We start from the raw sequence: 13,331 nt of genomic DNA, 5'->3' as shown, positions 1-13,331 counted from the left end.
GAAAAGAGAAAAGATACTTAGGGACAAGGCCCACTAAAAGACAAAAAGTACCTAACGGCCATAATGAATATATATGATATGTGTATATGGGTATATTTAAAATTTTTTTTTTTTACATTGAAAGAATTTCTATCATACTGTTGTAGTTTGATTTTATGAGATAATTAAAATGGTGTACCTGCCGGGAGTTTTATCTACCTTATCCCTCCCATTCCAAAAATTTCCTATTGGTAGCAGAAATCTACTAGCAATGTGAATGTCGTCCGCAATTTTATAAAAGGTGTTTTTACTCGCTGATACTTTGCCGAATCCTTTTTTGAGACGTAGTATCTGTACTTTTATTGTTACAATCACTACATTTTGGCGCAATATCATGAAAGAATTAAATATTACAATTATTTAAAATCTTATAATTAATTTTCTAAAGAAGCTGCGATGGTACTACCGAAATTATTGGAATGACAAATTTGTTTCGCACTAGATGTCGGCACCAAACGCGTATTTGGCAACATCGGCATTAACGGGTACATTTGTATCGTGATTGCTGTGTGGAAAGTTGAAAATACGAATAAGAGAATGCCTGGGGTGTATGGGGATTTGGAAAGATTAGAAGGTACGAGTTCTTTCAGATTTGTTACGAAACTCGTATTACATTAAAAGATTTTTTTTTCTTTTTTCCATAAATGAATTACAGCATTTTGTTGCACATATGTTCCCTGTATGTTGGTAAATGCTTCTTTCATAAAATAAATAAATAAATGAATAAATTAAAAAAAAAAATATATATATATATATAAACCTATCCATAATAAATAAATAAATGCATATAATGTTTATTTTTCTTGGAGAAAATATAGACAAATTTTATATTACTTATTCTTAGGATATCGAAACTGTTGATGAAGGCACTGACTTCCTGTTCAAACAAAGTTAAAATTGTTGAAAATTTTATTTTTATTTATTAATATAAATGGATGTAAATAAAAATATTACTTCTACCATTTCGTTATTGAAATTTTTGAAAATAGACCAGTATTTCTGTGGCCCAGCCTCTTTAGTTCAGTAGCCTTCTGGTTATATGATTTCTTTACAGCAGTTGTGTGTGCCGAAGTTATTCAGTTGGAGAATTGAAATTATGGATTCATTGATCTTCCAACACTGCTCCCAAGTTATAACGGAGTTATTACTTGGGAGCAGTGATGGACATATGCATCGTTTCTCCACTAATGTTCGCGGAAATGTTTCACCGAAAATTATATTCTGCAAACATCCATAGGAAATAATGTAAATGATTTTAACTGGTTTTGCGGGCTAGTGTTTTTGGCCGATTTTAAGGCACCATTTCTCTATATAAGAATTATTAATGTAACACAAATATTTAAACATTGAGATGTGAACTTTAAATACAAACCTAGGCAGAAAAACATAAATACAGTATAGTGCAAAATATGCAAGAACTCTTACCATGAAGTGCAAGGAAGCCTGAGGCTTACACTGCACCAGCCAAAAAAGAGAGAGAAGAAAGCCCCATGGGTTAAAGTTCTCATAATTATGGTTAAGGGTTTGCTTGCTTACTTCCTTTGCTAGCCAGATGGGCAGGAGCAGCAGTGTGTAGCACATGCTTCTTGATTACACCAGGGTTCGAGCCCGTGACCACCAAATACGGAGGATCTGGAAAGGTCAGGGACTGACCACCGCATATCCCCAGAGCAGTATGGCCTTAGTTGCTAATGCTTCTAAAAACCAAATAACAACAGCAACCTTTGCTGCCTCCCTTAATATGATTAGATAGGTCCTATCCACCCTAGGTGTATTTTTATGTTTAGCTTCAACAATTTATCTTTCTCTTCTCAGTTATCACAAAATCATTTAGCTTCCTCTTATTTTTTATTTATTCTTTTATCTCATATTTTACTTTAGCATTTTTTCCTAATTCAACTTTTGTTTTTTTTTTTTCCTTCTCATAAATGTATACACCACATTTGTATAGATGTGTTTGTTTATACACACACACACATGTTTATATACTGTCCAGTCAAAACGTTATGACCACCTACTAAATAGTGGATATGTCTTCCTGGAACTAGTAGTGCCACCACATAGCAAGGCATGGACACTGTAAGGCCTTTAAATATTGCAGGAGGTATGCTGTACCATGTCATGAGGACCATGTTTGGTAGATCTGTCATATCTGCAGTGGAGGATCCAAATGCTGAATCTATCAATCCATGTAATCCCTGAGACATTCTGTGCTATTTATGTTTGGTGGTGAAGGCCCCTGGAAATCAGTTTCACTTTCAGGGAATCGTTCTTGAACAATACTGGCGATGTGGCAAGGTGCATTATCGTGCTGGAACACACTTGTGCCAAGAAGACAGTCACCATGAAGGGGTGTACCTGATCAGTCAATGGATAGATAGTTTTTTAAGATTCAGAGTGTGATCTAGCAGTATTATTGCTCCAAGAGATTCTCAGAAAACAGTATTTTCCCCTATACCAAAACTATGCTACTACTTTCCTGTTTCTTTTGGACCAGGACATCGGAGTGATTCATCTCCACAGTTTGTAACCAAACTCTCCATCTACTGTTCACACAGCATAACAGAAAAATGATTCAAGGAAAATGCAGCTTTTTTTGCTAGTCGTTAGTGGTCCAGTGATGCCATTTAGATGCAAGCTGTGGAATAAATTTGTCCGGAGAAACGAATAATGATACAAGACATTAGTTTGTCTCGACAAACAATTAAGCGAAGAGTAGAAGATATTGGAAAGAATTTGTTGGAACAACTCTTGGAAAGCATAAAACAAATGAAATTTTTTAGTATGGCACTGGATGACAGTATTGATGAAAATGACATAGCCCAACTCCTTATCTTCATACGTGGAATTAATGATAATTTTGTACCATTTGAAGATTTAGCTGATCCCTGTATATGCACAGAACAGCTACAGGTGAAAATCATTTTGAAAATTTTTGCCAATCTATTGAAAGTTTAGGATTAAATATTAAAAGTGTATGGGAATGTATTGGATCTCCAATACGTTATGAAGTGGTTATTTCAACTGTAAATTTTATAATATCACATGGCCTTAATCACCGTATGTTTCAACAGTTTCTTTAAGAAATTGAAGTTGAATACGAAGATGTAATTTTACCTAGTGCAGTAAGATGGCTTAATCTTGGCAAAGTGTCATATCATTTCTTTAAACTTCATGAAATTGATATTTTTATGACAGAAAAAAAGAAACCAATAAAACAACTATCAAATATGGAGTGGCTGTTTGATCTTGCAATTCTTAGACATTTCTAGTCATTTAAATGCTCTTAATTTAAAACTACAAGGGAAAGGAAAATTGGTCTCTGATTTGTATGGTGAAATCAAATCACTTCAAAATAAGTTATTATTTAAATCCCAAATTGAGCAAAATAATTTAGTTAACGTTGAAGGTTGTATCGAGTTAAAAGAGAAAGACATATTTCACAAGAATCGTTGTCTCTTGTTATTACAATTACTTTTTGATGAGTTTGAAAGTCGATTTGCTGATACAAGATCTCATGATAAAGACATAAGCTTGTATGTCTTTTGAGAATCCATTTACTTCTACGGTGAAAACTACCATCCCAGCATGCAACTTGAACTTATTGATCTGCAAAAATAAAGTACATACTTGAATTCTACAAGGCTCTCCCATCTGAACATTTTCTCTAATTAAACAAAATGCCATGAAAATGGCTATTTTGTTTGGATCAACGTATGTTTGTGAGCAAATTGTTTCACTCATGAAATCAAATACTGTAAATATTTAAAAAGAAACAGGATAGCAGATGATTATTTTCATTCCGTTTTGAGAATTGGCATCACAAAATTTGAACAGTTATCTAAAAATATTTAGCCTCAATCATCTCATTAAATGTTAAATTTTGTTCAGTAAATGTTATTGTGTATTGTACTTAATAAAATTTTCTACTATTTTCAATTTTAGGGCTATCATTATATTTATTTATTCACCTTAATATTGAAAAGCTGTGATCCTTTTCAGTAAATTTTCTAAAGTGAGCATTTAAAAGCAAAAGTAAGGCATTTAAAAAAAAAAAAACAAAAGTAAAGTATTTTTTTAAAACACAAAAGTAAGTAATATTTTTATAATTTTAATAATAAAATCTAAAAAATAAATCACTGACACAGATTTGTTGCATGTTAAATGTTGGGAATTTGCATTTTTTATATATATCGCCTGGAAAAAAAGAAAACGGTAACATGAAAATAGAAACTTTCCTTTTACATGTAACGAGATATGGAAATTGTAACACGCTAATTTTTCTCTAATCACTCAGTGCAGCCTGCAAAACAAATCTAGCTTTCAATATGGCCCTTGTACTGGAAAAGGTTGGAAACCACTGCCCTAAACTGTCACCATGAGCTACCCAATAAGATAAATCATACTGATGACAATTCGGTGAATAAATGATGAAATTCTGCTGGAGAAACTGAATTTTCTCCTGTAAACAGTAACTCTCTACTCTCATAATTTAAATGTATGGTTCCTTGCTGTGTTATTATTTATAACCATGAAAATTTTAATGCAGTCTTCAATCAGATCCTCTCTAAGTTACATAATTGCCAAGCACAATAATCCACCTGTTGAAAATGTTCTCATATGGATGTAATTTTGCACCATTCTCACGAATTCAATTAATCAACAGTAGGGAACTCTCTTACTGACTTTATACTTTGCATGAATTATAATCAGAAAATCTCTCTATCTTTCTGCTATCTTCTTATTTCTTTATTTGAGATCCTACTAGTGTTTGAGTTATTTTGGGAGTTGTTAGTTCCCAAGTTCAAACCTTTCAGCATTAAATTTTGCAGCATTAAAATCAACATAGTTGCTACTTTTCTGATCATTCCTGAAGCCAAGTCCTATCCAATTCCTATTCAAGTTGTCATGAAGGAGACTGTTTGATCCTTGTGCTGGTGATTAACCACTTATGGTTAAAAACTGATTATAAATTCATTACACAAAAAAAACCAACTGATTTTAAATTAATTATACAAATATTCCCCACAATTTAACTATTTGAGAGCATAACATTTCAGAACCTTTAGTGGTTCATTAATCACATATAAGAAAATTACTCATAGCCTATGATTTTGAGTAATTTCCATTATATGGTGTTCATTGTGATGACATCATTAGAGTTAAGAACCACTCAGTAATCCTACATCTTGGGAATTGTGTGTCACATGATAATGTAGTAACTTCTTATAAGCTATATTTTATGTTCAAAAATGTGTATATTACTTAAATTTTTGTGTGATGTTCTTTTGCTGAATTTTTCTCATAAATGTAGCCTCAAAGTTTTCTTTTTCTCAATCTTTTTCCACTTAGAATTTTAAAATTGTCTTTTTAACCTCACATTACATTCATCTGCAATCAAGTCACTAAGGAAGTTAAGCTAAGACAGATATAAGAAAAGCAGCAAAGTCTTCTTTACTTATATAAACAGTGAAGGAAGAGATTGAATTGCATTTGCCCACCTAGATATGAATGGATTAACTGTTGGTGATCCTGCTCAGGTTGTGGACAAATGGGTATTTTGCATCTACATTCACATATGAGGAATTTTTTAGGTATGGGGATGCTAGAAGTGAGTCAAATTTGGTTGGAGAGCTAAATAATTTTGTATTAACTGAGGGGAAAGCAGAGGAGAAATTGTTGAAGCTAAATATAAAAAAAAGAACAAAAAAAAAAAAGGCACCTGAGGTGGATGGGATCTATCCTGTTTACATTAAAGGAGGCAGAAAAAGAGGTGGCAAACCTTTAGCCAGGATTATGAGAGCATCTTTGGATTCAGGGGTGGTCTGTGGATTGGAGATGTGCAAATATATGCCCAATTCACAAATAGGAATCAAAGGGAGACCTGAGTCATTACAGACCTGTTAGCTTGACTTCTATTCCTGAGAAAACAATGGAATCACTGTTTAAGGAAGTAATGCAGGATCATCTAGACAGGAATGCAGTTATACTGCAGTCACATTATGGATTTGTTAAGAAGTGATCTTGTCTGACCAATCTTAGTAGACACTATGGCAAATAACAGAGGAATTGGATGCAGAGAATAATTTTGACATAATTTAGATTTCAGAGAAGCTTTTAATGCTGTTTTGCATAAAAGACTCATACAGATTGGACAAGTGTGTTATTAAGGGTGGGTTGCTGCTATGGATAAAGGAGGATGGTTGAGTTGGAGAAGATGGAGAGTGGTTATCAGTGAGCACTGCTCTTTTTGGCTGATGGTATTAGTGGAGTCCACTCAGGGTTCAACCTGGGTCCATTGTTGTTTTTAATATTAATAATATTGATGAAGGCATATCAGGCTTAATGTCTAAGTTTGCGGATGATACAAATGTTGGAAGGTAGCTAATGTTAGTACAGTTGGTCGTCGACTTACGACCGACTTCTGTTCTGACTGACAGGTCGTAAGTCGATCCGGTCGTATGCCGGCCATATATTTATTAACAGTATTTTTTAACCTTTCTAATCTTTTTATCATCTTTATAATTTATTTTTATAATCTTTTAAATTTTTATCATCTTTTATTTTTCATTTTAAATACAGTAATGTTTTCATCTTTTATTTAGCGATACTGTACATACCTTCATTTCTATGCCTAGTCGCGGCCGGTCGTAAGTCGCATAGGTCGCAAGTCGACGACCAAGTGTAATTAGGGTATGATACTGCAGTGAGATCTAGGCAGATGGGCTGAGAAGTGGCAATTGAAGTTTAATATTGACAAACGCAAGGTACTTCATATGGGAAGCATTAATCCCAGATTAATGTACCATCTGTGTGGTGCCACACTCATGGCGGTAGAGAATGAAAATGATATGGGGGCAATTATATAGTCAGATCTAAAGTTTGTTGGGCAATGTAGATAGGCTGCCAGAAGAGCTCATGGGCTTTTGTGAATGATATACAGGAATTTTGCCATTAGGGATAAGGAGGTGATTAGACCAGATCTTGAGTACTGCATACAAATCTGGAAGCTTAATTTAAGGATGTGGATGTGTTGGAATGGGTACTAAGCAGCAGCAAGGTTGGTGAAGTGAGCAAAAGGGTTCTTTTACCAGGGAAGGTTTCAATTTAGCAAATTGTAGCATCTGGAGACTAAGAACCTATGAGGAGATCTGATTGAGGTGTTTAAGGCCCTGAATTGATTTAGTAAGCCCAATGCTGATGTAATCCTTCCTCTTGCTCAGATTATGCATGAGGGGGCATAAATTCAAATTGAGCAAGGTTGATTGCGGGTTGGATGTGCATAAATTTTTCTTCAGCCAATGGGTGGTTGATTGTCGATAGAAACTTCCATCTGTTGTAGAAGTGGATAGCTTGAATAAATTCGAAGTAGATGACAAGCTAATGGAGATTCCCTCCAATAGCTTGTCATCTACTTCGATGGACAGGTAAAATCAGAATTTTTTTTTTTTTTTTTTTCTAATGCTGTGTGAACTTACTTTCTTTAACTATTTGTTCTACTAGTTTGGACTTTTCCATTTATTTTCATTACTAGTCAACTACTACCTGTTTTGCCTGTATGCATTTTACTGCACCTTCATATAGTTTTGTATATGAAATGCTTTCTGTGTGTGTGTGTGTGCACGGTCATTTTTCTACGAATGTTCCCCATTTTAGTAAAGAAGCTGTTTATTTCTAATATATTTTATTAAACTGTTTTAAAGCAAGCATTGAAATAGTTTTAGAAAATAATGCTGCTCACCATTGTTTTTCATCCTTTGCTGTTTGTGCAGATTCTTTTCCCTCTTATGACAGAGTTGGGCTTATAAAAATGGTAATTTCTAAAGAGTGTAAGCTCGAGCCCAATTACTGGAGAGACAAGATGTTTTCAGATGATAATACATACTACAGAGTAATTACCATTTAGCAAATACCAGAGTAATTACCAGAGCAGATACCATTTATGAATTGCAGATGACATTATGGTCATAAGCCACGATCCCAAAGAATTAGAGGAAAATCTTAATCAGTTATGCACAGTTTGTAAGGATTTTGGACTAAAGATGAATATGGCTAAAACAAAAGTAATGATGAACAAGTATGCCATAGAAAGGGATATAATGATTGAAGGAGCAGTAATTGAAAAGGTGGAGTCATATACTTATCTGGGACAAGTCATCAGCTATAATAATGATAAATTGCTGGAAGTCAAGAGAAGAATAAATTTTGGATGGATAGCATTCAGGAAATATAGTCACATACTGAGGAGCAATATCTCAATTTGTCTGAAACGTAAAATAATGAACCACCATGACTTATGGAAGTGAAACTTGGACCCTCACCAAAAGAATGGAAGAGAAGCTGAGAACTACACAGCGAAGAATGGAACGAATTATATTGGGAATCAGACTGTTAGATAAGAAGAGAAACACATGGATTAGGCAGCAAACTCAAGTAAAGGACATTCTTATCAAAACTAAAGAACTAAAATGGTCTTGGGCAGGACACATAGCTCGAATACATGATGACAGATGGACTAAGAGAATAACAGAATGATACCCAAGAGGAGGCGCCTCTGTAGCCAGGTGGGAAGGAGTAGCAGTGCGTAGCACACGCTTCTTGATTAGACTGGGGTTCGAGCCCGTCACCACCAAATACGGAGGATGCGGAAAGGTCAGGGAATGACCACCGCATATCCCGGAGCAATATGGCCTTAGTTGCTAATGCTCCTAAAAACCAAATAACATAACAAAAAGTACCCAAGAGGATCTAGAAGAAAACCTGGAAGACAACGACGGAGATGGACAGATGAAATTCATGAGTTTGTGGGTAGTAAATGGATGGCCATTGCACAAAACAGAAGGAACTGGAAAGTTGCTGGAAAGGCCTTCATCCTGCAGTGGATTGAAAATGGCTGATGATGATGATGACAGAGTAATTTAATTTTCCCAGTATATGTGTTGAAATAGTATCCCATTTCTTTACTAATTTTCTGTACTGCACTATCTCAGCATAGATTATACAGTGTAACCTTGATGTAATGCTGGTGTCAGGTAACAACTTTAATACCTGCATACAACCCCGGGGGCTCACATCTGGTGAGTATGGGCTTGGCACACCCAGGGTCCTGAGCTGGATATCATCATTCTTCTCTTTCTTGGTGATTCCCTTCTACTTTTGACTCTCTCTCTCTCTCTCTCTCTCTCTCTCTCTCTCTCAGGGTTACTCGGGAACATTTTTTTTTTTTTTTTTTCCTGGTGCAGCATAAGCCTCAGGCTTCCTTGCATCATATGGATATTAATAATAATAATAATAATAAAAATAAATGAAGCAGGTGATAGCCAAAAAGATTTTACTATTTTTCCCCCCAGTTTTTTAAAGTAAATACGTTTTGCTTAGTAAATAAATACTCTATTTACCAATGTTTTATGAGTATACAGACTAAAAGACATAAAGCATTACGATTATATCATTCCTTTTACATTCTGTTAATACAGAATGACTTACATTTTACACATCTGTTTGGAAATTGTCATGTAATGTAATTTGTCAGTACTGGTGACATAGTTTTTTCAGTACATAATTCTTAATAATAATTGTTAACAGGAGAGACTGCTTCTACAGCCATGGTGAATCCCATGGGAGCTTGAAACCTCTGAAATAACTTCTACTCCAGACCAATAACACCCATCGTCTGTTTATTCAGCGAGCAACAATACAAATTCTGTTACGGCAAAGTACTTTTACTGGTAAATTTCATTGAACTTTTGCATGCTTCTTGTGTGGAGGCTTTCTTTACCTTGGCCGATGAGATTTTAAGATGGAGTGAGGAATAAATGATTTCATCCTTACAAGAATAGTTTCATTGACATGATATGAACCAATGCTGTCATCAGAAGACTTAAAACAGTTATGCAACCAAGGAAATGAAGAATAGAAATCATACAGATCATTGCATTTTGCATTCTTGTAATGCCAAACAACATGACGTTGCAAATAGCCATGAGAGAAAGGCTCCATCGGGGAAGAGACCATCACCAAGTTGTGATATGAGGTGCCTGTTGGATCACTTACCTCAACTATGTACTTGGGACGGTTGTTTGTGAGAAAAAGATAGTGTTGGCTGTGTGGTTAGAATTGCTTGATCTTATTATTCTGCTAGGTAAATGAACAATCTGTCTGAGGTTATTAGTAATTGCAAAAGCCTCAGCATCATGACCGGCTGGTACATGTGACTAGAAAACCGAAGCCAGCTGGAGTTGTGAAAATTAAAATCACCAAGGAAAATTACCTCATTGTTAGGAAAGTTGGATTGGAGAAAGTCAAGTTTCAAAGAGAAGTAGTCAAAGAGTTCTAATTGATTAGTGGAGTTGGGAGAACCGATACAGATAACAGATGAATTTGACAGACTGGGGCAGAAAGATTTTAAGTCAGAGAAGATTCCAAATGACTAAATCTCTGACAGGGACTATCAGAGTGGACACGTGCATGTATCACCTTTGAAGTGAAAGGAATCACACAACGAATAATTAGGACAACTGAGATGAGTAGTGGTCGAATCAACTGATAATCGAGATTCTGTTAGAAAAAGTATGTTGTTCTTGGCAGACTAAGTGGAAATGGACATCAAAGAGATTGGAACTGAGATCACATATATTTTTGAAATGAACAAGGAAGTGTTTGGGAGGTTTAGATCTTTTTGCACTTAAGGTTATTAGTTTGACTATTCATGATGTATTCAGTAGTAAGAAAAGGTTGGGAGGACATATATGAAATAATGAAATTTTTGAATATGGTGTACACGTATCAAGAATATACTCAGTTCCTTGACATAGTGTGGCTTTGACAATGCTCCCCCCCATACAAACTACTCAAACTCCCTCCAGTCACTATCTGGCAGAGTAGAGTAGAAGCAGAAGCAGTGAGATTATACACTAGCTGATCCAGATGCCAGAGAGTTACTGATAGGTTCGGTCTGTTGGACTACCTAGCGGACAGTCTGCAAATGTGTTCTAGAGCTGTGTCCTCGAAATGTAAGGAAGTTTGGACCTTGTCATGATGTCCATCATAACCTCAAAAGATACCATTCATACTGCATGATGGAAGAAATTGGGGGTTAGCCCCAGCTTTGCTCTGAGACTAAACACGGGTTCCACCACTTCAAGACTCCAGTAAGCAAAGTGATGGTATTGCACCATTTGATGAGAGTCATCAACTGGTGCAGTTAAGCAAATAATGTGGATCAGATCTCAGCTGAAAACTTGTAATTCAGAAACTGCTTTTATCACATACCTACTAGAATCACCAAGAAAAACTCAAGCATTTTCGTCATAGGTGGATTCTTGGTCCTAATAACTGGCCATAATAACTGCAAAGAATTTGTAGAAACTCATGTAAACGTGTAGCGAGTGATGTTTTTGAGAACCTTAAAAGTAAGCAAACGTGGATGAGAATGTTCTACACCTAATTTCTCACGTACTAAATGCATTGTATAATGACCACAAACATCTGCCTTTTCACCAATGGCCATCCAGATGTAATTTTCTCAAATATCTTGATGAATACTTTCATGAATAACTTATCATAAATAGCATTAAAATAATTATTTCTCAGAAAGGTTGATTTGTGTAGAATATTATGTTTTTTATACAATATTTTTTCAAATATTGTAATTATAACCTAACTCATTTAAGCTTAACTCATTGAAAAGGATGTTGCCACTTACCCAGGCAAGACATCTTTCGAAAAGTCACTTTCCTTATAACCTAACTTATTTAAGCTTAACTCATTGAAAAGGATGTTGCCACTTACCCAGGCAAGACATCTTTCTAAAAGTCATTTTCCTCTTTTCTTCTCTTGAGATTCAGTGACTTGGTTAAAAGTGGCAATTTTTGTTTTATTTTATTATTATTTATTTGGCCTTAATGTGCAGTGTTTTTGCTTGTTGGTTGATCTGGAGTAGTTAAATATTTTCCGTGATTGGTGAGCCATGATTCCATTAATTTTGCACAAGATTTGATTTATTTTTTGGCATTTTGAATGAAAATTGATACTGTCTGTACTATTAATTGTATATAGAGAAACTGAACTCTCATTGCACATTCAAAGAATGCCCTTTCCTTCAATATCATTGATTACATGAGAATTAGAGCAAACACTTGATATATTTTGTCATTTTAATGTTATTGTAATATTGTGAAGTTTTGAATGATCAAAAATCATGTTTCCGAGTTCAACAAATTAACAAATTATAGTCTATTTCTAGTAATAGCATTAGCATTAGCATTAGCAGAGGCATATGATGCAAGAAAGCAAGCTTATTCAGCATCAGCCAAAAAAAAAAAAAAAAAAAAAAAACACCCACTCCCATTTCACCCCTCCGTTCGTTCGAAATACCTGTCCAGTTGAGCTTTAAATTTGTTTAGGCTATCAACTTCAACAACAAGTGATGGAAGTCGGTTCCACCAACCAACCACCCGCTGGCCAAAGGCAAATTTCCGCACATCTATCCGACATCCGGCCTTCCTCAATTTGAATTTATGCCCTCTGAGGTGATTATTCTGAGAAAGATGAAGAATCCCATTGGCATTGAGCATGCTCAAACCATTCAAAGCCTTATACACCTCTATCAGATCACCTCGCCGGTGCCTAGTCTCCAGACTCTGTAATTTGCAAAACTTAAGCCTTTCTTCGTAAGAGCAACCCTTTGTTCCATTTACTAATCTTGTTGCCCTTCTCTGTACCCGTTCCAGCAGCTCTACATCCTTCTTGAAATGAGGCCTCCAGACCTGTATACAGTACTCAAGATGTGGCCTTACCATTGCCTTATACAAGGGAATAATCACCTCCTTATCCCTGCTAGAAAAATTCCTGTATATCATTGACAAGACACCATGCGCTACTCTTGCAGCTCGTCTGCACTGCTCAGAGAACTTCATATCTGCCTGCACAATTACCCCCAGGTCCTTTTCATTCTCCACCACTGTCAGTGTAGTACCGCAGAGTTGATACGTTGCTCTGGGGTTACTGTTTCCCATATGCAGCACTTTACATTTGTCGATGTTAAACCTCATTTGCCACCTCTCAGCCCATCTGTTCAACCTTTCCAGATCCTGTTGCAGCAGCATAGCGTCAGTATTGTCCTTAACGACCCTGCCAACCTTTGTATCATCTGCAAGCTTGGACATTAAACTTGATATCCCATCATCAATATCATTCATAAACACCGAAAACAACAACGGACCCAACACTGAACCTTGAGGAACTCCACTAATAACATTAGTCCACGTTGAGCAGTGTCCATTGATTACCAC

The 13,331-nt window shown here is 35.6% G+C and overlaps 1 protein-coding gene across 1 annotated transcript in view; it reads left to right on the top strand.

Annotated features, from left to right (window-relative positions):
* The first annotated feature begins 496 nt into the window (after positions 1-496).
* ATP8A (ATPase phospholipid transporting 8A1) overlaps positions 497-13,331 on the top strand; it is a 1,160,338-nt gene continuing 1,147,503 nt past the window's right edge. Inside the window, exon 1 of the mRNA XM_090368461.1 lies at positions 497-613. Within this exon, the coding sequence (XP_090224587.1) occupies positions 577-613 (37 nt within the window). The 5' untranslated portion in view covers positions 497-576. The remainder of the gene's footprint in view (positions 614-13,331) is intronic.

The sequence above is a fragment of the Mastigoproctus giganteus genome, chromosome 2 (assembly GCF_048544385.1).
Source record: "Mastigoproctus giganteus isolate SK-2022 chromosome 2, ASM4854438v1, whole genome shotgun sequence".
In the NCBI taxonomy this organism is placed as follows: domain Eukaryota; kingdom Metazoa; phylum Arthropoda; class Arachnida; order Uropygi; family Thelyphonidae; genus Mastigoproctus; species Mastigoproctus giganteus.
Note: the sequence above shows the minus strand (reverse complement) of the source record. Positions and strands in the feature narration are given on the sequence as shown.